The following is a 27,546-nucleotide window of genomic DNA, read 5'->3' on the forward strand; positions in this document are numbered from 1 at the left end:
AAGAGCATGATAAATCACTTTTGTATTTTTATGTGTGCTGAAAAAAAGTGGAAGCAGCGAAAGAAAAAAGGATAAGAGCTTGAGGTAAGCAGTTTTATGTTTTCGCGCCATGTCGCATTGATTTCATGTTGCATTTTTTGGTTATTTGTGGTCAAAAGACTGACAACGGCCATCTTTGAACCTCTCTCACTGTATGACATAGGATCACCGATTAGGAGCCACAATCACAGAAATCACCACGATTGTTGCACGATGCCAATCTTTTGTCTGGGACAGCCGAAAATGGTGCAGTGTGTCTCGGGCTTAAAGGGTTACTCCATCCCAAAATGAAAATTTTGTAATTGTTCACTTACCCCCATGTCGTTCCAAACCCGTAAAAGCTTCATTCATCTTCAGAACACAATTAAGATATTTTGGATGAAAACCGGGAGGCTTGAGACTGTCCCATAAACTGCCAAATAAACAGCAGTGTCAAGGTCCAGGAAAGTATGAAAGACAATCGTCAAAATACTCCATCTGTCATCAGTGATTCAACCGTAACGTTATGAAGCGACGAGAATACTTTTTGTACACAAAGAAAACAAAAATAACAACTTATACAAAAAGTATTCTCGTCTCTTCATAACGTTACGGTTGAATCACTGGTAAATCACTACTTTAGTGGACCTTGACACTGTTATTTATTTGGCAGGTCTATGCAGTCATTTATTTCTCAAAATCTGTCAGATATGCATGCATATTCTATGAATATCTCTGAAATGAAATTTTGTAATGTCTGCTACATTGGCCAATGGCCTGCCTGTGCAACAAAATACTAAATGCAATCAACCCCTTAGCCAATCAAATTTGGGAGCATATATATGGAGATTGCCCATAGCACAATCAATAGCATTTTTGAGAATGGAGAGCTGTCACAACCTTGAACTACAACAACCCTTCATGCTGCTGCTGATCCTGAAAGAGCAACACAAACAGTCTTTTCAATCACAAATCATTATTTCTGTGTTACAGACATTTAAATAACAGAAGTACTGGGATAAAAGTTTATAGTTTGGGTATAAACACTTGTTCTCTTCAGTAGCGATCAAAATTAAAGTATCTTAACATTTGTATGTATTGTAACGCTTATACCAGGGGCACGGGAAGATGTTTTAGGTTGGGGGTGCTATACGCACGGGGGGTTGGTTTCGCGCGATAGAGTTAAGTGTAAATAGCAGTATTTTTTAGTGATATGCTATTAGCTAGATTCTATTTATACTAAAATAGCAGGTTATTCTGCTAATTACTTGTTGCAAATAGTGGCAATTATATGCACCTCAGCATTGTAATACATTATAAAACAGTATGCAATAATAACATTGATTTATTTCAAATAAATATATTAATTTAATTAAAAATATTAAATGGATGCCACCTTATTGGGACAAAAGCCCTAGACCTACCCATTTTTATACTTTTTTTTTTTTGTCTTAGGAATGCAAACATCCAGGGTCAGGTCAAGTCAAGTCAAGTCACCTTTATTTATATAGCGCTTTTAACAATACAGACTGTAACAAAGCAATAGAACAGCATTAAATAGGAAAATAGTGTGTCAATAAAGCAAAAGGCAGTTCATCATTGAATACAATGTCATCATCCAGCTCAGTTTAGTTTAAATAGTATCTGTGCAATCAAGTCGACAATATCACTGGAAATTAAGTGTCCCCAACTAAGCAAGCCAGAGGTGACAGCGGCAAGGAACCAAAACTCCATCAGTGACAGAATGAAGAAAAAATCTTGGGAGAAACCAGGCTCAGTTGGGGGGCCAGTTCTCCTCTGACTAGACGAAACCAGCAGTTCAATTCCAGGCTGCAGCAAAGTCAGATTGTGCAGAAGAATCATCTGTTTCCTGTGGTCTTGTCCTGGTGGCCGTCTGCGAGACAAGGTCTTGACTGTGGATCTGGGGCTCATCTAGGTATCCTGGTCTCCGTTGACATTCAGGGCTGTAGAGGTCCGCTCTAGGTGCTGATCCACCATCTGGATCCGGGTGACTGCAGTGACCATCTGACCTGGATACAGACTGGATCTGGTGGCTACAGTGACCTCGGAATAAGAGGGAAACAGATTAATATTAGTGTAGATGCCATTCTTCTAACGATGTAGCAAGTACATCGGGTGTTATGGGAAGTGTTCCCGGTTCCAGTTCCAGTGTTCCCTTTAACGGATTTGAATATTACAAATGTGATAGTGTGTTATGTGTAAGCCAGGTTAAAGAGATGGGTCTTTAATCTAGATTTAAACTGACAGAGTGTGTCTGCTTCCCAAACAATGTTAGGTAGGTTATTCCAGAGTTAAGGCGCTAAATAGGAAAAGGACCTTCAGCCCGCAGTTGATTTTGATATTCTAGGTATTATCAAATTGCCAGAGTTTTGAGAACACAGCCAACGTGGAGGACTATAAGAGCAATAAGAGCTCGTTCAAATACTGAGGTGCTAAACCATTCAGGGCTTTATAAGTACTAAGCAAGATTGATTGCATGCCACCACATAATCTTCCTCTTCTTCTTGGCTGTCGTCTGGTGGTATAATGTCACCAACACCAAGGCAGATGTTGTGCAGCATGGTGCATGTTATTACCTGTATATACACAAATATGAAAACATAAATTGTCACCCTAAATTGTAAATTCTTTTATCTGACATTGAAGCTGTGTGTTAAGTAAAGGTCAAATACAGAGAAAAATAATGCAACCTTTGGTGCACATGTTGGATGCATTTCAAGTGCCTGAAGGAAGATGGTTTGAATCGCGTCTTCATCAAAGCACGCTCAATAATTGAGAGGCCTTTGGAAAGACGTGCATTGAAGCGCTGAGTAGCTGGTGAGGCTGGATTCTTAAATTGCACAGATTGGCTTCTCTGTGCAGGGGTACCCACCATCGCAGAGGAGGAAAAAGCCCTGAGGTGGATACTTTGCCTGTTTAAAAATGGGGCTGTTCTTAATCACCCGTGAGTCGTGGACACTCCCAGGGGTACCCAGTCTAAAAATGCCCCTTGATGGTCGCATATCCCTTGAAGCAGGATAGAGGCAAACAGCTTTCTGTTTTTATAACACTGTCCATCAGGGTCAGCTGGTGGTTTTATTCTCACATGGCATCCATCAATTGCTCCAACAGCTTTACCAAATGCCTGGTGATTGGTGGGAGAAGGTAAGCCTGCACCTACCTGGAGCAGGTGCTCTTCTGACTTTGGTAGGGCCACAACCTTTGGCAAAATTGCCATGACTTCATCAGCCACTCAATGTATAATTCTATGAATGGTTGGCCGTGGCATCCCAAAAGCCTGCGACACAACCCTGTAAGATGCACCACAGTCCAACCAATACAAAAACACCAATGTCTGGAGTGTTGTACCCCAGCCATGTCTCCGTTGCTGATGAAGCAGCTCCAAAAGTTTATTGAGGCTCTCTCGGCAGACGAAAGTGGTAAATTTGTGTGGTAATTTTTTTTTCCCCTTTAAAAGAAAACTGTTTTTGGAAATTCTGTTTTTTTTTATTACGGGACTGTTATTTGGAAAAGCTTAAAATGTTACCAACCATTTGTATAAATTGTATGTGGGTGTTTTGTGAAAATTGTGGTGCATGAAATTATTGACAAACACAATTACTGATTTACATTTACTGATTTTCTGCCCAACATTTCTTTCACCCACACAAACACAACAAATGGCAACTACCACTCCTTCCCCATCCACTTTCATAGAAATGGAGTCACCTCCAGACATCTCCACTCCTGTATGGCCACCAGCAGTGCGATCTCTGATGCCACCAGTAGCTCCACCTGGTATCTCTGCAGTGAATAACACCCCTATTCCATTCAGCCCCATGCATCCTGTGTCATGTATGCTAATGGCTTCTCCTGTTCTGGCTGGCAGCACTCCCGTGCAAACTCTCACCTGTGCACCACAAGTGGATAACATGGAACTATGCACATCATCCGAAAGAGGATCTCTTTCAAGTGCACAGCACAACCTACCCAACGTTCTACCAACTCCTGGAAGAGAAATTCAAAAGTTTACTTCTCAGGTACAAGGGAACTGGGAAAATTTATTTGACTTCATAAAAAGACAAGAAAAAATATTGAATGATCTTACCCAAGAAATGAAAGCCACTTCTTCTCAAAACAAAAATGAAATGGTGGACCTTGCTGCAAAAGTTGAGGATAACAAGAGTTAAGTCTTCACTCTGTTGACCACTACCAAACAACAAGAGGAATCTGAAACGGACAAGCTGATTAAAGCTATGAAGCAAATGATTACAGCTGAAGTCCAAAAGGTGGAATCTACCTTGGTGTCAGAAATGCAATTCATGATAGACCAACTCCAGTCAGAAATCCAGCAGGATATCAAAGTTGTTCAACACACATTTCAAACAAGCCAAGATCATATAACTTCAGAACTTCAGCAACGTCACACTCAAATTGACAAACTTTCTGTGTGTGTAAAGGAACTGAGAAATGAGATGGAAAAAGGATTCCTGGATCTCAAAAATCAAATCGACGAGCAACAAAAATTGACACCACAAATTCCCAGCACCACCATTATTTCAACTCTGTGTCTACTCCAGCAATTCCTTCAACCCCTCTTCCCACACCTATAGTAAAAAGTGATCATATTAATTTAACTTTTCCCACTTTTGGTAGACCATCAGACGATGCAGACCCCTACTGTACTTAACCTGTTAACGTGCACCAGGACTGTTATAACATTTTAAATCTGACTGAGTCAAAGTTAACCATTTTGTTCATACAGACATATCAGTTTTTACAATTTTGCCTGATTATGATTATGGTGAAACCTGAAAATGATATTTATATTCTTAAAAATATAAGACTTGCAATAAGTTTTGTCACCTAGCACTTATTTCAAATATCTATATATACAACAAAATGTGTGTGCATGTATGTCTATGTATGAATATGCTTATACAGTAATATTATACTAGTTTAATCATTTAATTTCAGTGTACATATCTATGAGCCTATTCGAGAAGGATCTGGCTGCAGACTTGCACTTGCACTCACAGACACTTGCGCTTCTACTAGTGACATCACTTGCAGTCTTTTTTATTTTGTTCTATTTATTAATTACTTTTTCATTGAATCTCTCAACATTTTACAACAGTAGCCAGGTGATGAAGACAAGAAAAAAGAAACTTAATTACAAAGTAACTTGCAATCGCCACTTGCACTTTCCACTACCTGCGACGTCATTTGCAATCGACACAAATCATGCGTGTTGCCAATGGAGAAAAGACGCTGTGGTGCTTTAACGATTAAAACTAATTTAGTACTATAATGTACAGGGTCCTGCAAGTCATCTGTAGAAAATAACAAGTATGCAAAGTTTTATGGAGATTGGTCCATAGGTGGTGCTATAACAGTTAAAAAAGCCTCAAAGACACAAAATTTCAATAGAAAATGACCTCAATTTGTAGAACATGTTTATACATTCACACAAACACTAGATCTTCATATCATATGATAGATCTCATTGTGAACAACTTTGCCCCTGGGAGTGAAGCTGTCAATCAAATCGTTCATAAAACATTCACAAATATGTTAAAAACATACTTTTGCGAACTTGTCCTAGGTTTTTCTCTCAATCTCATCCAAACCTCTGCAGTAATATTCTCTGGACTCTCTAGATCAATAATTATCAAAAAAATGTTGAATTTTGTCCTTTGGTTAGCTATAGGGGCTCATTTAAAAAAAGGGGTGTGGCCACATGTAACCAAAAGCCTACAAAACCTAAACAAAAACTCAACTTTAAGAAACTGATTGAGAACATATGTCAGATGACTCTTAACAAGCATGCAAAGATTCATGGGGATCGGACTATATGTGGCGCTATAACTGTTAATAAGGCTTCAAAAACAATATTTCTGTTGTAAATGCCTCAAACTGCTAAAAAATGCTCATATATTCACACATACATTAGATTTGCATGTTTTTCACATCCTCATCACATATAAAGCTGATAGCACAGTGGACGACAAGCACAACACCGACTCTCATCACACAACATTCGACCACATTCATTTCTATGAGCTTAAATGCCGATGTGTTCTCTAGTAATAAATAACGTGTGTGCCCTCTAGTGGATGGAATTTTAAAAATGCATTATAATTAAATTGAAATCTAGAAATGTTATCATAAAGATAAGACTTCAAGTAAGCATTTTGTTACCAATCATTTAATTTAAACTAATAATAGATTTCAAATTAATAATATAGTTCTTTCAGAGTTTTTTTTTTTTGGATTCATACTACAACATAATAGCTATCATTTATTAAAAAAAATTCTATATCTACAGCAAAATATGTGTTCATCAGTATTTTAAACCTACTTGAACTGTATTAAATAACATTCTCTAACATTTTCATTTCAGTATGTGCATGTCTGTCATTATGCTAAGCATATTGTCCATGAAAAAATGCTTGGTCCAAGATTTTTAACCCAAAATCAATAACATCAGTGCAGTACAATTCTCACTATATGTAATTTAAAAAAAGCTGCACCTTTGCACTTCAACAACTAAAAGCCATTTTATAATATGTTCTTTACATAGCATACCCAAAGACCTATAAATATAAAAGAAAGCCCACACATTCTCAAAATAATACTATAATACTTATAAAAGTTAAAAACACAGTGTTGTATGAGAAATGACATTTATAACCACTAATGGCCTCATTAGATGAACCAAAACACTACTGGTGAATTACACAAAGTGTTAAAATAAAAACACAAATTGAAAGTAGAAATAAGCACATATAGCCTAAAAAAAAATAGCCCTAATAACTTAATGTAATATTAATAATAATAAAAGTAATAATATACAACTATTAAATTAAATGTTTAATGTTAAAATGTTATATCTATTTATGGCAATCCTGTGTTACTATGGTCACACAGGTTTGTTTACGCATTAAACTCGTGCCCACAAGAAAAATGTCATTCCCTCAACATAAGAAGTCATGGCAACAAGAATTGGATATTGTTCCCACAACATAGCATCTCATGAAGATATAATGCAAACCTCAGCTTAACAACAACTCGACAAACCACGATCACACAATTACCAACACCTATATTACCAACAACACAGAACAGAATAATGCCTCAAACCGTGGAACTTGACAACCTGACCTCACCAGTGGAAGGTGCCTCAATTCGTATCATGAAGCTCTGTCCAAAATGCAGCACAACTCAACAAAATCTATCTCCTAAAGAGGAATACCACAGATGCCACACCTGTAAAATTCTGCGAAAAGGATCAAGCTACCTCACTAAATGTAATGGTATGGTAACCTTTATGATAGAAAAACAGTACTGGCACTATCAATAGCCAACTCAGTCCTGACCACATTCATGCAAAACAAATGTAATCTGGACACAATGGATGCTCAAGAGATGGAGGAGTATCTCCTTACTTCAGGACCTGTAAGTGTTGACTACGCCTGTGAAAAACCAATCACCTCACTATCAAAAGCAATTGAGACAGAGCAGCAAGAAAAAGACGAGAAACAACTCAACAGTGATGAAGAAATGTGTACTGCAACAAATGAAGATTTTGATGTTTCCACTCAATCTAGTCCACAGAGACCACACAAAGAACACAAAACATCAGACTACCCAGCAATACAAGTACAAGAATCTTCAAATCCCACTGACGTCCAACTAGATGTTCCACAAGTACCACAAACTCCAGAAAAACCACACAGGTGACAGAAAAAATCTGACGACCCAACACCTCAAAAACTACAAAAAGCCACTACCACCCAGAAAGCCAACACTCCAACATCAACTCCAAAACACAAAAATACTTCAGAAAAACAAACAAAACAGAAAATGGATGAGAAAACAGATCTTCCTGAGAACTCGGAAGACTTCGAGGATATTTCAGGACTGTTCCCGGAACACTTGGCTTTTCCACAAAGGAATCAGCATATGGATCAGGTAAAGTGTATTTCTTAACAAACACATCACCTTATAGACTAAATGTCTGACAGCACAAAAAATTTAAAAGAAGTAAACATATACATAGCACACCTATAACCATTTCTACATTGCCTTAACAAACAGTATGCCTCATATATTATTTTTCCACTATAACCATTTCTACAACTGATTACAAGTACACAATAAATACATTACTTTTAGTCTTTTTCTATCTTTTCTAACTTCTTCTAATTTATTAAATTTTTTCTAATTCCTATTTTTTTCCTTATAATCACTTAACAGTACAAAATGTTTTCTTGATACAATTACTTTTTTTTTTTTGTTATGGAGAATGGAAAATGACTTAAGTATAAATAAATGAATAAATACATAAATGCAGAAATAAATAAATGTAGAAATACATAAGTAAATAAATGAATGAATAAATAAATTAAGTAAATGCTGAAATAAATAAATAAATAAATGCATAAATACATAAGTAAGTAAATTCACGAATAAATAAATGCATAAATAAATGCAGATATGCATAAATGAATGAATACATAAATTATTTTGTCAAAAATATAATTTTTCAATAATACATTAGTCTCAACTTTCAGATTTCTATTTTATATATATAGCAACTTCACAGTATGAAAAAAATTTCTTCATACCATTGCCTTTTTTGTAAATTTTTTTCAAATACAAAAAAGTAACTTTTCTTTCACCTTTCCTATTAAACTACAAACATGTTACTTTAACATTGAAATAACTTTATTTCCAACAATACCTTTTAATATTTTATTTACAAGCAAATTTACACAGTTATTTTTACAGTTATTTATTTTTCTTCTTACTTAAATTATATTAATTATATAATTATAATTTAATATCTTCTTTATTTTTCCTTTTTTTAAAAAAAGGCACACACAATTATACTATCAAGATTACAAGTATTCTTGTCACTATTAAGTACAAAAATGTTCCAAGCCTTTTGTGAACTGTGTTAACTATGTTCTTCTGTTCCATGTATGCATACTGATTCATGTTAAATAAAAACACAGCATTTGAATCATTTTTGTCTGTCAAATTCTTTACCTGTTATACTTATAATTCTATATTCCCACCTTAACTAATTAATTATTTTCAATTTAATTACTGTTCTTTACTGCATTTACATAATTATACTAAGAACTTAAACATCCTAAAGTAAAAAGAAAGTCTTCATTATCAGTATCCATTACATCAACACTGCGTTCACTGTTTTTAAATGTTGTGAAAAGAAAGTTGAGGATTGATAAAGCAACTACCTCTTATCTTTAACATAAATGTCACATTGCCACCAAAACACCATAATCCACTCCTTAAAATTGTACAAGATTTTTGGAGCCAACATATTATTAGGACTGAAAATTGTACACAGCATTTTTGGTGGAAGTTTCCAATACATTTATTGAACCCACTCCATTAGGACTGTGCATGTTAACGATAAAACAACAACAATTTTCATCTTTTTTCAACAACTAATATTGCTACATAACGTTCAACTCCATACTCGATTTGATTGAATTATTGTTATCTTTGCGTGCAAATATCAAGTTTAGAGAGATATGGTACTTAATTCAACACGTTGGCCCAAAAACCAGCACAGGAAAAAACGTTAACTTTCGCGCCATAATTCGAATGGGGATTCACTCACCGTAAGTATTTAAAATCACAGAGGTTGTGTGAGAAAAATCACAGAACGTGGCGAGATTCGGACAGATTTAAAATCACCAAGTACGTCTGTGAAATTCAAATGTTAACTAAAAAAAAAAACAAAAAAAACTCCCCCCGCCTGTAAAACAACCGAATAGGGTTTTAGGACCTGATATTGATGTGTCATTCCATATTAAAAACAATTTTCATTACTGACAAATGTTAATGGGAACCATTTAAAAAACAACAAAAAAAAAAAAAAAAAACAAAAAAACAAAAAAACCAATATATACCATCACACCAACAAAAAAACAATAACTTAAATCCTTAAAATCTGTTATTTAATCTGTATAATTATGAAAGGTGTCCGTGTGTATCAATCTCTTATTGGCAACAAAAGCATAAAAAGATCAACAATTACACCAATTATTACAATAATAAAACCAATAAACTCCACGAATACCCCACAGACACACAGGTACGCCAAGTACCACAAGCACACACATACACAGATACCAAGACACAAATAAAACAACCACAAAAATTATCAAAAAACATACTAAAAAACACAAAACAAAACACAAAAAAACACTAAAATAAACACAAAAATCACAAAACAAAACACAAAAAAACAAACACACACACAAACACACAATATCACAACTAACTGGGGAATTCGTCTTGCCTGTCCAAGAAACACAGCAACCACTCGTGCTCTCTCACAACACAACACCAAAAAACACAAATAAAAAAAATATGACAAACATTAACAACTAATTCATAATATGATAAACATTATATAGTATTTGTTAAATCTGAAAATGTATTATTTAAATCTATTTCTCTATTTATATATTAAACTTTAATATATTTATTTTAAATCTGTTTAACTTAATTTCATTACATTTAATTTATAGATCTTGTCATCTAATTATATCACACATATATGTAAAATGTTTATTCTATCAACTCCCCAGTGAAAAATACCCATCAAATAAATAAATCCATGTAACACTTTAAATGCTTATATTATGGAACTTTAATTAGTGCTATGTTTTAAATATTTCAAAATAGTAGGCAACATAATATTTATGTGATATTCAAATCAGAAATCATAGGATTGCTTAGTGGTGTTTAACTCTCTCTCTAAAAAAAAAAAAACTTCGCTTAATTTCCTAAACCTGTTCTGCACGTTATACAAACATGCAAGAAAACCCTTAGACTGACGTTAAAATTTTGGGCCTAATTTGTACATCAAAAAAACGTTGTAGTTAAACATCAACATACCGACTAAATTTACACTTCAATTAAACGTTCAAATATGGTCCTCAACCAACCAACCAACGGGACTTAGACTTGATCTGCACGTCAAAAAAAAATAAATAAAAAAAATCAAATATTTGTTCGGAACTAACAAATTACAAATTCTCACGTTACAATAATTAAGTAATTTATATCAGTAATTGTACTATTTTCTGTACTTCTACTTTTAACAGATTTATCGGTACTTTTACTCCAACATAGTCCTCCTTTTGTGGTAGTTACATGTTTATTATGATTTATTTTTTCTCCATCAATATGATTTAATACAAAGATACCAAACGATCTAGTTACTTTCATCAAATCAAATTGTGCAAAAAATAAAAAATTAACCACCTGCTGTTTATCATAGCACTAAAGTGAATTCTTCAAGCATCAATTCAATCACATCTTCCAGTAATATGTTAAAGTAAATTTTATAAATTGTGTTTACTAAATGATTTATATAACCTACCTATATGCTTGCCTATCTACACAACAAGCAAGGTGAACTTCCAGGTATTGCATTCAGAATTAATTCCCTCAAACGTCACGTGCAGTACATTCCCACAAACCAACCTTCTCGCTCACTTTTAAAATACATAATTTGCACTGCCTCATCTCTCTCACATACTTCACTATTTAATACATTTTCCTTACAAATTGTATTATAAGCATAATTCAAATAAATATGTAAAAAAAAAAAAAAAAACTATAACATGATCAACTTTAGTTATTCTTATTTCTTTATTGCAAATCACTAAAACTGGCTCCATTCCAGAAAGAAATGGGTTTTCATTTTAACCCACATTATCATGTGTGATACTGAACTATTCGTTTATAATGGTGTTTGCACTGTACTAAACAAATATTTTAGGTGCAACAACATGCTTTCTCAGTGGCCTTACACATAATGCTTAATCTATTTTTAATAGAATTTGAATTTGATATTACTGACAATAACTTTATTTTCTTCAACTAAATATGTTTCTAAGTAATCCTGAGGTATTTTAAATAGTCAGCAATCAAAATTAAAAGTACTAGATGATACATATTGTTTATGACAAACAACATCATTTAATACAAAATGTACAACTTATTTTAAATGTATAGAGTATACAGCGTTTATTCTGAGAAGGTACAATCCACAACTCAGCAGGCTACTCACTACTCAACAGAAATTATTACTTTCAACTAGACCACTCTTTTACTCAAATAATTTTTTCTAGAAATAATTTATCCACTCTACATTTTTTATAAAGTACTGATACATTCACTTGAGTATGATTTTTCTGTACTCTTTCCACCACTAGTCAGTCCTACAAAAAAAACATATTTAACTCTCATTCCTTACTTCACTCCCAACCAACTAAACCATGCCATATGACATCATAGAAATATTAATGTAATTTGACATTTTTGGCTCGAACCCCGGTAATTGCTGCTTGCAGCTATGTTATTAGTAGTATTATTAGTAGTACTACTAAAATTCTTAAAATTTACATTTTTAAGGCGTAATCACACATTTCTTCCATGTTTTTAATAGTAAATCCCCTTTGTTTGCCAAAAAAAGTTGAAATTTCAAATTATGAAATATAAATTAATGTATTATGCCTTCATTTGATGACCAGAAAAATTTAAATACACAACACAATTTCTGAGTGAAAAAAAAAATCATAAAGCTATTTTAAGAATAAATTTGAATAAATTAAGTTTTTTTATGCATTTAAATTATTAGACATGCTACAACAGAGATTTTGGTAACAATAAAATATATGGTGAGAAAAAATAAAACATTTCATAAGGCCCTAAGCATGTTGTTTTTTTAAAATTTCAATAAATTGATGTGAAATTGTACAATTTTTATTATTAAATTAATTAGACATGGTTTTTGATTAATACAATTTAATTTAACCATTAAAAAGGAGTCTAGAAAAATTACAACATAAAAAGTGGTATCCAGAAAAATTTGGGGTACGGAATTTGGGAAAAATAAAACAGATTTCATAGGGCCCTACACAGGGGAGCACACTCCCACCAGCAGACAGAGAGCACGCATGAGAGTCAGCTGATATGAGCTTGACTAATGTGGCCTGCCAGAATTAACGCTATGCTCGATGATTCTTAGTGATTCCTGTCTGTGAAACTCCTTTCATACTGATAACCAGAGACGAAAAGTCCAAGTTCAGAAAGTAAAAGTCCTCCTCAGTATTTTGTTCCAATCACATGGATTTGCTAATTAGCACAGTTTTTTAGCCAGGAGGTAAGACCTAATTAGTGAAATCAGCTGGCTGAGTTCATGAGTGGAATAAACATATTTGCAGGACTTTTATTTTTCTGACCTCAGGGGCCCGTTTCAATAAGGAGGTTCAACCAACTCGGAGTTAAAATTTTAACTCTGAGTTGACTTACTCTGAGATGGGAAACTCTTAAGTTTTCGGGTTCAGAACAGCTGAATTGTGTAAGTTCAGTCAACTCTGAGTAGGTTGACTCTGAGTTTAGCGTGTGCACCACGACTATTAAAAGCCATGACCAATGAAGCTCCGATGTTTAAAAAAAAAAAGTGAAAAGTGACGTGAACCCATACTCAGAATTCGTGCTCTGCATTTAACCCATCCAAAGTGCACACACACAGCAGTGAACACACACACACACTGTGAACACACACCCGGAGCAGTGGGCAGCCATTTATGCTGCGGCACCCAGGGAGCAGTTGGGGGTTCGGTGCCTTGCTCAAGGGCACCTCAGTCGTGGTATTGCCGGGCCATGACTTCCCCATGACGATTACGATTCACCATGGCAACAGCTCCCGCCAAAAAGATGTCCGCATACTTCAGACTCAATACAAGTTTAATTCTTATCACTATTATAATATCACACGTGAAAGAACGGTAGGTTATTTAACTAAGGCTATTCATTTTCATGGTATCTCATGGGCAAAAAATATATATAATAATAATAATTTAAGTGTATTTTTCAATGATCTGCCAATAGGGTAAGAAAAATACGTCAGTGGCTATTTTCTTAGCAATAGATCCTATTTACAGTAGGCTAAGTGCAAATAGCTCTAGATGCTAATTACACTTGGTGAAAATCTATATATATTTTATTTACCATGTAGCAGTTCTTTGCAAAAGGCTAAGTGTAAATAATAATTAGATGCTATTTCTACTTTATACTGGCAGATACATACTAGGCCTATTTGCACCTCAGTACTGTTGTACATTAACAGGATGCAATAATAACAGATTGTAAATGATTATATTTATTAAAATTATAAATACTTATATCATTATTAAACATTTGTTAGGCACTTTAATTCCACTTTTAGAACATTTTCTTAATTTTTATTGAAAATAAATTCTAACGTGATATGTGATAGGAAAAGTGAGAAGAACGAGGTCGGCAGAAGCAGGACTCGACCCTGGTCAATCGCGTTACAAGCTAGTTCACCGCGCCAAACACATTACTGCCTACACCACTAAAGCCATTATTCACACATGTCATATTTAATCTTGTGTGACGTTGCAGGGCAGAGCTACGGTAGATTTGAACTTATTAATAGACACTCCAAATAATCTGGTTTTACATTTGCATGAAGATTATTTTTACCACACTGGCATATAATTTTACTTAAGTAAAATCCACTTAATTTAGATCCCCCCAAGAAACAAGATATCTTATATCATTTTCTTATATAGAAAATCCGTCTTGATTTAAGATTTTTTTTTATATGTATTTATACTTGAAATAAGAAAAAATACTTAAGCATTAAGCATACAAAAGCATTTTTGCAGCATGCATGAATTAATTAAATATTTAAACATCACTTGTGCTTTAAAAAGGGGGAGGAGACCGACAGAAACTCTGGGTTTACCAAAGAAAACCTGCTCCCAACCAGGTTAGGTTTATAGAGTAAGTTACAGTACCATGGTAATTGACTGAGTATAAGTTACCTCTCTTTCAGAAATGGGCTTGACTTACCCTGCTTTCTCGGGTTTGACAAACCTCCCATTCTGAAATGGAAACCCCAGAGTTTCCCTCATTTCAGGGTTAACATACTCAGAATTTTCACTTAACCTCCTTTCTGAAACGGGCCCCTAGACTTAACCCATCTGCTTATAACATATAAAACAATTCTCTCAAGTGAATCTTTGTGTGGTCATTGTAAGGGAAACAGGTCAATTTAGCTCAAAGGGAATTGATTTTTAATTTTATTGGGAATTTGGACAGAATCAGCCATTCATTGAATGAGCCATATAACATCAACGCTGCAATGGATGAAAAAATCCAAAATATAGTGAAAACACTATTAATTAGCACAGTAACAAGATCGGCAGTTTAAGACATTAACTTTAGCGAACTGAGTTCCTCAATGAGGCTGTTATACTTTATATTAAATGCACCAGTTCAGCTAGAATCTGGAGGTACTTGTGTTGTCTGTGTAGGGGGTCCCTTTTGGCTGACGAATGGTGCAGAGTCGGTGGCTGGTTGAAGTTTTGAGGCAGGGACAGTCAGAGTTGGACTTTGCAGCAAAACTTAACTCAGAATGCAAAACTCTCAACCGAAAAGAAAATAAACGGAAATAAAAAAGAAAATAAGAGAGTGACGAGACCAGATGGATTTTCTCCTCATGATGTACAGAGCAGCTGGCATGTAAGCCAGAGCATGCTCAAAGAGCACCAAAAAAAAAAAACCTGTGGCAAAAAACGATAACCAAAAGAAGTGGTGGCAAAAGCAAAGCGTTTTTAAACTGTGCTGCGCTGAAGTGATTTCTGTAACAAGAATATAATACATTTTACACAGAACTGATAGATAGAAATGTTTAAAGCATGAAAATTCAAACACACACATACTAGACACGATTATAAACCTATAAGCTATTCAATAGTTATTCAAAATGGCATACACAATGAGTGATTAGGACATGATATTCAAATGTGTGGGTTACATAATATGGAATTATGCATAGAAATGATTAGTTGCTCATAAGTCCTTTTAGCCTCATTTAGGTCCATATATACATGTAAAGGCAGTCTCTGTGCCATTCTGTAAACGTGAGGACGTTCTGTGAAGAACAAAGGTCAAAAGGGTTAAGAAGGAATCTGAGTCTGGTTCTTGTTTGCTAGGTGAGGAAAGCCAATCCGAGGAAGTCTTTAGCTTGTGATTACTATCATGGATTTACATGTGATGGTCATGCTGTGCATCTCTTTGACCATTAATCTTGGTTACTTGCCCCAAATTTGACAAACTCCCTCATGAGTTGGAATTATCAATTAGGGGCCAGTTTTACTAACAGCTTGCTACTGTCAGGGTTTATTACAGACGCGCAGTCAAGAATTAACGCTGAAAAAACATGGACACAGTAATTTTTGCGCCTGACGCAAAAAGTTTTGCTTTCAGACGCAAAAGTTATGGGAGGAGAGTATTCAAAACTTGTTTTACTAACATTTGCGCTCGTCAAATTACTGGTATTTGCACCATTATTTAACATCCAAAAAAGCATGTCTTAAACTATTTTGTGCTTGAAATTGCTACAATTATTGTTGCTAGTAGGAGGCACTGCAGAGAACAGAGAGCACATGGTAGAAGGGAGAGAATTTTTTTCCACAAGTAATAACTTTATTTTGAATGCCAGAAGAACACATTATTATAGAAGAACACTTTATTTTTAACAAAACTTCTAGCAAACCTTTTTTGGCATCCGGTTCTTTTCAACGTACTGTGGCTTCTTTATTCTTTATTTGAGACTACGCTAATTTGTGCTGCACTTGGTATATTGCGTTGGTTGATATGTAAATGAACTGTTGCATGTGTGTTCTTTAATTTGCGCATTGTTAATAAATCACCCGGAGTAAATTTTCCCTCCCATCAGCGGTGTTTTGGCGAAATCTCACACTAATGTGTCCTGTTTAGTAAAACTGGACCTAGGTGTTCTTTTGTTTTAATGCTGTGAGCTGCTCAAAGCTGCAGTTGGTGGACTTGCTTCAGACTCGTGGCGCCAGGGTATTGTGGACAGATTTATGACGTTGTCTTGGGCCTCCTTGTGGAATTTGGCTCTTCGGGTTTTTTTAACACCAATCTGATCGAATCTTAAATTGTTTGATTCGCTCTGATACACTACATTATTAAAGAATGTTTTGCATCTTAAACTATTTCCACACTGTTGGCAGGTGTAAGGCTTCTCAAGTGTGAACACTCAAGTGGACTTGAGGTTTCCTTGTTGAGAGGAACTCTTTCCACAATAAGGGCATATGAAAGGCCTTTCTCTGTTGTGAACTCTCATGTGGGCTTCAAGGTTTGCCCTTTTAGTTAAACGTTTTACACATTATTAGCAGCTGAAATATCCCACTCCGGTGTGATCACTCATGTGGACTTTGAGGTGTCCTTGTTAACAGAAACACTGTTGGCAGGTGTAAGGCTTCTATACAGTATGAAATCTCATGTGGGTTTTGAGGCGTCCTTTTCGAGTGAAACTATTTCCACACAGTTTACAGGTGTAAGGCTTCTCTCCAGTGTGAATTCTAATGTGGCTGTTAAGGGTTCCTTTTTGAGTGAAACTTAGTCCACATTGAGGACAGACAAAAGGTTTCTCTCCAGTGTGAATTCTATTGTGCATTTTAAGGGCTCCTTTTTTAATGAAACTTTTTCCACATTGTTGGCAGGTGTAAGGCTTCTCACCAGTGTGAATTTTCAAATGGATTTCAAGGCTTTCTTCTTTAGTGAAACTTTTTCCACATTGTTGGCAGTTGAAATCGCTCTCTCTAGTGTGAATACTCATGTGGACTTTGAGGTTTCCTTTTTGACAGAAACTCTTTCCACACTGTTGGCAGGTGTAAGGTTTCTCACCAGTGTGAATTCTCAAATGGATTTCAAGGCTTTCTTTTTTAGTGAAACTTTTTCCACAATGTTGGCAGTTGAAATATCTCTCTCTAGAATGAACACTCATGTGGACTTTGAGATTTCCTTTTTGACAGAAACTCTTTCCACACTGTTGGCAGGTGTAAGGCTTCTCTCCAGAATGAATTCTCATGTGGTTTTTAAGGTCACCTTTTTGCATGAAACTATTTCCACACAGTTTGCAGGTGTAAGTCTTCTCTTCAGTGTGAATTCTAATGTGCCTGTTAAGGGTTCCTTTTTGAGTGAAGCTTAGTCTACATTGAGGGCATGTGTAAGGTTTCTCTCCTGTGTGAATTCTAATGTGAATGTTAAGGGTTCTTTTTTTATTAAAACTCTTTCCACATTGTTGACAATTGAAATGACTTCTAGTTCCTGTCTTTTGAGCTCTCTTTTGTAAAGTTTGTTTAGTTTGGGAGCAACTAAAATTTTCTCCAATGAAATTTTCTCCATGTTTCTTATTCTGATCTTTGCCTTCCATTTCATTTAGTTCTTCACTTTTCTCTTTCAGTGGCATCAGGTCTAAAGCAGAAAGAGACCAAAACAAGTTAATCCCATTTTAATGACACAAAGCAACGTACATTAATACATATCAAAATAGCAACATGTATGCTTGATACGACCCACCAAGCCAGTGGTTCTCAATTTCAGTCCTTGAGGACCCCCCCCACCACTCTGTATATTTTGCACATCTTTTTAACACACATGATTCAGATAACCGGCTAGTTAGATTGACGGTTCAAATCATACACATCTGACCATCTTCAGTTTGTAGCAGTGAATGAAGCGATATCATATCATTTACAAGAGCAGTATGGAGTGCCACAATGCTCAGTACTAGGACCATTGCTTTTCACGCTTTACATGTTACCCTTGGATACTCACTCAGCTCTTCACGGCCTGATGAAACTTACCAATTTGCAAAACTAATGGAATGCATAGTTGATAGAAAAAAAATGGGTGACTAGTAATTGCCTACTGCTAAATTCTGAAAAAGGTGTAAAGAGGTGTTAATTATCAGTCCAAAAACTCCCACATAAAATAATCTAGAACACAGTCTAACCTAGAAACCTAGGTGTGCTACTTCAGGGCTCAACAAATTTCAATATCCCTGGTAGCCCATCGGGCAGGCATTCTTCAGGTTTTGGTAGCCCAAAATGAATTTAACTAGCCCGAATAAAAAAAGTCATCGGCTGAACTTTACTGTGGACAAATCAGCATGATCAGCAAAAACTAATAGCATATCGGGATGTAACAATTCAATAAACGTACGATGCGATACAATTCACAATACACATTACACCATACAATTTATTCATATATTTATTTTTTTACAAAATGAGATTTAAGACAAATTATAAATGAAAAGGTGTCCTTTTATTATTTCTCAGACAAAATGCTGCATATTTCTTTGTGAAATTGAAATGTTAAATATTAAATTTAACTTGAAATTTTAAAAGAAATCCCAAATCAAATAAACAATTATACAACTAAAAGAAATCTCTTCATATAAACAAAGGCTTTGTCTGTGCTCTATTTAAAATCAGAGGCAACCATTTGAATTAATATCAAAAAAAGGTGCTAAATAAATGTTTTTTTGGATTGTATAACTAAAAAATTTGACCCAAAAACAGAATGATTCTGTTTTTATGAGAGTGAGTCTAAATTTTAGCTTTGTGAATGAGATGCAAATGTCCCTCTGACAGCAGGTGGCACTAATGGAACACCAGGTATTTAAAGGCTGCTGCCCCTTTAAGATGGATCCAATATAATAATGCACAGGAGATTTCTTTCTCCACTGTATATGTTCACTTAAAACATAACCGACTGTGTTTACGAGAATACTTGCAGAGACAATTATTTTGAGATAATTTTGTGTGTGTTCATTCAAAAGCAAGAATACACTAAAGAGGAATCAATTCTGTGTACGCACATTATCTAAAATGCGGCTCTCTGTGCACACTTTGAATGAGTGCGCGCAAGCTCCAAATGTGCGCAAATGGTTTAAAAACGCTTGAATGTTTAAATCGGCAAGACTTAGAAACAAGTGCAAATGATCAACTACGATCCGTTTCACCCCTACAAGCAAGTGAACAATGCGAATCAAGTTAGGAATTTTACTTCACTATTCAAGGTAGCCCGTCGGGCAGGGTGGCGATACATTTTTGTAGCGGGACTGGAAAACACAATAGCCCCGGGATGTTGGGCTAGTGATTTTGCGAGCCCTGTACTTGATAACAGTCTTTCTTTTGAAAGCAACATTTTTAGGATTTGTAACACCATTTTTTTTTTCATCTTAAAATATATCTAATATATCTATGCTTTCAAAAGTTTAGCTCCTCAGTACTTGAGTGAGCTCTTATTGCATTATAATCTTTCACGTCCACTGTGTTCTCAAAACACAGATGACCTCAACAGCCCTGAATATCAGTGGAGACCATGTCAACTAGATGAGCCCCAGAGACAGATCCCCGGCAAAGACCTCATCATGTAGACAGCCATCGGTATAAGCCCACGAGGACTAGACAAATCTGCTGCTAAATTTGATTTGTTTTGCAGCCTGGAATTAAACCACACCATGCTGGTTTTGTCTGACCAGAGAACTGGTTTCTCCCAAGGTTTTTCTACATTTCTGTCACTGATGAAGTTTTGGTTCATTGCCACTGTCGCCTCTGGCTTGGTTACTGCGTTAACGTGAGACTCTTATCTAGTGGTGGGCCGTTATCGGCGTTAACGTGCTGCGTTAACGTGAGACTCTTATCGGGCAAAAAAAAATATCGCCGTTAATCTATTCTCAAAGTTGGGTTGGGAGCTGGCTCTATACTACGCAAGCTATGATGACTTTCACCTTGATATTTCAATATGTATACCTAGGCGAATTGCACTGTAGGGGGCGAGAACGAATCTTCGAACCTGTATGTATGTCTAATGTGAAATTACAACGTCAAACGTGACGTGCTAACATGGATGCAGCCATGAAGCCGCCGGATTTGCTTCAGGGATTTTTTTTAAAGAAGCTTCCCAATGGAAACGTCGACCCCTGATTTCCACTGCACACGTCTGCGGCGCGTAACGGCTCCAACGAGGCTACCGGAGCTGATCGCGGCCACTCTAGTCAAAGCTTGTGTTTACACCAGACGCGCCGCGGCACTTTTCAAAAGCGTCCCAGAAGCTGCTCTCCGCGCCGCTTTGCTAAAGATAGGTGCCTAGTCTATTTTTGACACATCCCGCATCCAAACCACATAGCAAATACAAAATTGAAGTCAACAAATCATGTACATTTCAAAATAAACACCCTGTGCAGACTCCCAGTTGTATTTCACATTACTATATTCTTGCTAGGAGGCCAGAAATAGATGACGAGAGGTTCATCCTCAAAGTTGAAAAACCCCACAATATTATGACACCAAAGATCCTTTTTACAAAAGGTGTTCTGGAGTTTAATTGCAGGAGTTGTAGGAGTGGAATAAACAGAATTAAACAGGAAAAAACATTAATATTCAGCCAACCATATTAGAACACACAAAAATCAAGAAAAACAATGTTGGACCATAGACTGTAGTGTTGGACAGGCAAATCACGTGCTCTCGCGAATCCTACCGCTGCGCTTCTGATACTCTTCTGGTGTGAGTTGGCACCGCGTGGAGGATGCAACAAAACCTCATCGGAGCCGTAACGCGCCGCTCACACATGCATGGAAATCGGGGGTGAGTGCAACCGAGGCAAGCCCGTCAGCACAGCTCTATCAGTACTAACAAGTACATCTTATTGAACATAATTTATTTTCATCATCAATTATCATAGTAGAACAGCTTTATCAAGCAGTTTGTGATGCATTTTGGAAACAGGAGATGAGCCCCTGGTCTAATGCGCCACCTGGCTTAAGAAATTGGCTTACTTTTAGTCAATATTTGGGTAGCACACATATTCTGAATGCCTTCAGCAGAATTCAAATGAGCCATTTTAATCTAGATTAATTCCAAGATTACAGTGAGATTAATCTAGATTAAAAAAATTAATCTATGCCCACCACTAGTTTATTCACACCAGGAAAGTCTGCTAGTTCACTTGCTCTGGTCCGGACCAATTACAATGTTGATTTTTTTTTTTTTTTTTTTTGGTGCGGTTCGCTTTCACGCTTACCTTTTTGCAGGTGAACTTAAAATTGTAAACAAAACCACACGTGTGCTAAGGTCATCCATTTATTGGACAAAAATTCTCAAAAAGCAGTTAGTTCGAAAACAGGCTAATCATGGAGATTTTTCACAGTGCAATTGTTATTATTTTACTGATTTTCTATTATCAGCTACAAACGCAATATGAAGACACTTATGAACATCAGATGAGACAATGTCATCTATACGATGCTGTAACAAAGATGAAGAAATGCTGCAAGATGGCTCCGGCGGAGAGAGCATGCTCTCATGTGCGCCTACCATTGCATACTGACCATGGCACTGCAGAAGACGGATTGGGTATAAAGAAAGCGAAACTGAAATTTAAAACAAACTGCGCGCCAAGGAAAGCGATTGCAGGCTTTTGCAAGTGTCAGCTAACTGCGCTATCGCCCATAAACACCCCATCCCACTCAATGTGATTTGTGGAAGACTGCTCAAATCCCCTCTCCTTCATCCTTTCGATGAACTTGCTGAACACATCTGCATCTTCTCCAGACTGTTAACTCAAAAGGTGTAATGCTTTCTGCATTTGGGTCGGATCGAGGTCTGATCATATTCACGCCTAAAACGAACCGTACCAGAGTTAGTTTGGAACCAATGATGAACTGACTTTAGCTGTAAACTGAGTGTTTAATATTGTCCTTTTGCATTATTGACACACTATTTTTCTGTTTAAGACTGTAAAGCTGCATTGACAATCTGTATTGTAAAAATCACTATATAAATAAAGGTGACCACTTGAAATGGTTCCTACGTTCAATATCGCTGATGTATCGCCTGCAATAATGAACGTGATATTGCATAGCTTGTAAGTGAACTACATTTGAAAGCACGTGATGGAGATTAACTACTAATCACAGAACCGGCTTTACTGACGAGATGCACATGATAATCGCATTCGATTATTTGCACAGCCCTACTTTAATGCCCTTTGAAATGAACATGTATGCTCACTTCAAACTGGAATTATGGCAGAATATTCTGTGATGTCCACTTCACAAGACACTTACGGACGAACAGAACAAACGTCTGAAGTGACAAGAGATCCACACAAAATGTGCAGAGCCACGATGACTGGAATTGAGAACCACTGCACTGAAAGACAGGTACCCTGTAATTTTCTTCTCAAGATTGTTAACTCTTTACTTTCTTCAGGAAATGTCCTATTACATTTCTAGCTATAAGTTATCAAATTACTTATGAAACATGACAGTTTCCAACATCATACCATGCTTAAACAGTCCCTCCAGGATTTTACTATTCTGGGATTGCAGGATTTATTGCAAAATCAAACAAACTCCGTATAATTCAGAGGAGCTTGCAATTTTTTTAATAGTCAGATTTTGTGCCTGAGGCGTTTGTGTGACATCATTGTAGGGGTGTGCTATATATATGTAGTCTGCAATAATATTGTAATTGTTCTTCTAACAATGTGCAATTTGACATTATCAAGTATTTTGCAAAAACCATTCAAAACACGTAAAGTGCACACATTATGTGAAGTCTAGACTAGTGTTCATGTGCATTTAGAGTGCGTTCTTTCACTGTATAATTCAGTCTATAAAAATACATTTAGAATTGTCTCAAATTCAAGACATGGGGGCAGAAAATATATACACTGCTCCAAAAATTTAAGGAACACTTTGAAAACATCAGATCTCAATGAGGAAAAACATTATGCTGGATATCTTTACTGATATATGGACTGGGTAATGTGTTAGGAACGAAATGATGCCACATCATTTGAAATGAATCATTACATGTAATTTAACCTAAACAGATATGACAGTGTTTATTTGTCAGCATTTAAATGTACAGTTATGCCGAGTTCACACTGAATGATTTTCAAAATCATGACTTTACAAGAATAAATATTTATTTATTTATAAATATTTATTTATGCACTTGCTCTGTAGCTATATTCTAATTTCTAATGCAAAAATGTACTGATATTGCTACACTGTTTGTACATGGCTAATAGGTTGTTTGCAATCATGTGATTCTGATGACACGCAAAATACAGCTGGAGGGCAGGAAGTGATTTTTCTCCATAGAAATCACTTGCAGAAACTGTGTTTTGCGTTGTTTACGAATGCTCAAATCACCAAACCGAGAAACCACAAGAACCTTTTATCATGTACGAAAATGTGTTGTTCATAAGTGGGGAAAAGTGACAGCTTTTTAGTGATTAACAAAAATCCAGGAGTGACATGTAAAGGAAATAGCTTGTTTACAGTCAGGGTTAGTTGCTTAGCCTATATACAATGGCTAAGTATTTCAATTTATTTTAAAAATCGCTCCTCTTCATAACATAAGGATCACGTCCAACATATGTTGTGATTATAAATACATTTCTCTTGTAATAGCGTGGTGGTTGAAGAGAAACCCCCTCATATGAATGTAAAGTGCGTTGGGTGTACAGTAATGCAATGAAAGCACTATATAAAAAATGCCTCAGAAATGCCTCATGCCTAAAACAGTACAGTACGGACTTTCCTCCATCCCATCCGTTCTGCTTTTTCAGTCACTCCTGAAGTTTTCCTGCATATAAGTTACAGGGTATGTGGCTGTTGGTCCTTTTAGCAGCACGTAAAACAAAACTTTTATTCAAATTCTGAATTGATTATAGCCTAGAAAGCGAGCAAATAGCACTTCCAATATAATCACTAAAAAGCTGTCACTCACTTCAATTTATCACAATCTCACTACGTTCCTTCGTTAAGCACTGAGTGAATTTACTATCACGATGAATGCTTGAGATGTGGCAGCCCAATCTATGTCTTTATCAATATCTTAATATATTATTATATCTTTTATTAACAATTTGCACACACAAGCATTATCCGGCTCTGCTCCTCCCAAATGGCAGATGCACGTTTACAAGCCATTTTTCAATAAATTTCTAGACTTTTCCCCACTTATGAACAACACATTTTCGTACACGATAAAAGATCCTTGTGGTTTCTCGGTTTGGCCAATTTGAACATCCATAATAAGCACAAAACGCAGGCATTTTGAGTTTCTGCTAGTGATTCCTACGGAGAAAAATCACTTCCTGCCGTCCAGCTGCATTTCTCACATCATGTGCAAACAACCTATTGCTTAGTAAAAAAAAAAAAAAACACGGTCCTCCCCGAACGCTGCCCTGTATCTTGCACTCTCATTGGTACCATTGGTATTTTCAGGGCTTGCATATTTAGGAGCAGAAGTTCAACATGGTTGTATTTTTAAACTGACTATTGCAATTCAAAATAGGCCTATTTCAGACATTTTCATAGTTAAATCATTTATTAATACATATTAGCCTTCCAGAAATATTCAATCTGTTTAGAAATGATTTATGGAGTTCAACAGGCAATTTTAGTTTTATTTCGCTTTACAAATTTGCTTCCATAAATTCAAGTCGACAGAACAGTCAGCATTGCACATCCGGGAACTGCAGGAATATCAGAAGAGTATTGATGATAATAGCCATCTCCTGTTAGTCGCTCACCGTCAGACCAAAATAACAGGTAGAACATGCCAATCATCCACAAAAATAAGTAAGTAGGTCTATATGTTATGATTATCAGGAGCGGTATTTATGACACAAAGGCTGATTGAGACACAAAAGCTATGTTTATTCTTAAAACGTCTTTGGTTTGGGGGCTTTGACCCTGGTGGCTCATACCAACTTACTAACGTTATTGTATAAAAAAAACCTAGTTTGGTACTGTAGCCTTATTTTACACTGTTTATTCATCAGTATTTGTCATATTCTTACAGTTTATGTTAAGCTGTCAAGTAAAGTGGGACAGTACTTGTGCGTGGGTCATCCATTTTTGTAAATATATATGGGTCACAGCTAAATAACCATGTGGAGATGTGCGTCCCATGAACAAACCAGTTGAGAGCCACTGCTTTAGAAATATTCATTTCTGTAGAGCTGCACATTTTAATAAGGATCAGATGAGTGAGTTCAGCTTTCAGAATGAAAACCAACCTGTTTGTTCCTCAGTATCCTCACATTTGACTCTGAATGTTTCTTCAATCTCCATGTCTTCACTCTCCTCTTTAATAAACACAATCTTTATTTGTTCCTCAGTATCTTCATGTTTGACTCTGAATGTTTCTTCACTCTTTATGTCTTCACTCTCCTCTTTAATAAACTCCATCTTTGTTTGTTCCTCAGCATCTTCATGTTTGACTCTGAATGTTTCTTCAATCTTAATGTCTTCACTCTCCTGTTTAATAAACGCCATTTTTATAATACGGTCACATCGATCTCAGTTGCTTCACAGAGTTTTTCTGTGTATTTGGACACCTTTTCCTGTTTAAGAAAAGAGAATAATTAACAGAAAGAAAAATAAATCCAAACTAAAATTTATAGTTGCGTCTCAACTAGCTCCCTAGTTCTGAAGTCAGCACACTGGTAAGGGAGACACTCAGAGTGAGAGTTAATGGCCCTAATTTACCTGAAGAAACAAGCAAAACTAGTACTCAAATGAATAAAGTTATATGGAAGGTTCATATTTGTATTAAGCTTCATATTTGGTATTTACTCATTTATAGGTAATATTTAATAAATTCCACTTTCACAAAAATGTTTGCAGTTGATTTGTAAATGTCATTATTTAATTTACACTGATTTGAGCAGCAGGTCACATCAGCGTGTGGTGATTCAAAACAGTGAATAATTTCAGTTGACTCGGAGATCCGAAAAGCTCCATTTGATGATATCTTTATTTCAGACTCAAAAAGGTCCATATACAGTAATGGCCAAAAATATCGGCACCCTTGGTAAACATGATCAAAGGCAGCTGTGAAAATTAATCTGCATTGTTAATCCTTTTGATCTTTTATTTGAAAAAATTCACAAAAATCTAACCTTTCATTGGATAATAAGAATTTAAAATGGGGGGAAATATCATTATGAAATGAATGTTTTTCTCTAATACACACTGGCCACAATTAACGGCATCCTTTTATTCAATACTTTTTGAAACCTTTATTTGCCAGTTTAACAGCTTTAAATTTTCTCCTGTTAGAGAACACCTGGCAAGAGATCAGAGACCATTCCTTCATCCAGAATCACTTCAGACCCTTTAGATTCCCATCTCCATATTGGTGCTTCTTCTCTTCAGTTCACCACACTCATTTTCTATAGGGTTCAGGTCAAATTTAGCTTTATTGTAACTGCACCACAAGTGGGCAGTATACAGTGGCGTGCAATAGGCTTTAAACAAAGCTATTTTGACATCAGTACACATGCTAAATTTACGAACAAGCATGTTAGCTTGAGCATACAGTTTACAATACTGTCTCTGAATGTCATCATCGTCACAAAGGTAACTTCTAATGATGTGACCAAGATATTTGACCTTATTCACCACAGATAACTCCTGTCCAGCCAAATAAACAGAAGGAAACTCAGCCTTACGGTCCTCCTTTGTCCTCACCAATATAACAACACTCTTTTTGGTGTTAAACTTTAAATCATATTGCTCACCATAGTCAAAGC

The 27,546-nt window shown here is 35.8% G+C and overlaps 1 protein-coding gene across 1 annotated transcript; it reads right to left on the reverse strand.

The window, feature by feature from the left end:
- Positions 1–13,986: 13,986 nt before the first annotated feature.
- Positions 13,987–26,084, reverse strand: LOC122137160 (gastrula zinc finger protein XlCGF8.2DB-like). Its single transcript, XM_042722858.1, has 2 exons — positions 26,029–26,084; positions 13,987–18,390 (listed from the first exon to the last, which is right to left on the reverse strand). The coding sequence occupies exons 1-2, from the start codon at positions 26,081–26,083 to the stop codon at positions 17,396–17,398; spliced, it is 1,050 nt and encodes a 349-aa protein (XP_042578792.1). The 5' UTR covers position 26,084; the 3' UTR covers positions 13,987–17,395.
- Positions 26,085–27,546: the final 1,462 nt, after the last annotated feature.

Source organism: Cyprinus carpio, chromosome B4 (genome assembly GCF_018340385.1).
Source record: "Cyprinus carpio isolate SPL01 chromosome B4, ASM1834038v1, whole genome shotgun sequence".
Lineage (NCBI taxonomy): Eukaryota > Metazoa > Chordata > Actinopteri > Cypriniformes > Cyprinidae > Cyprinus > Cyprinus carpio.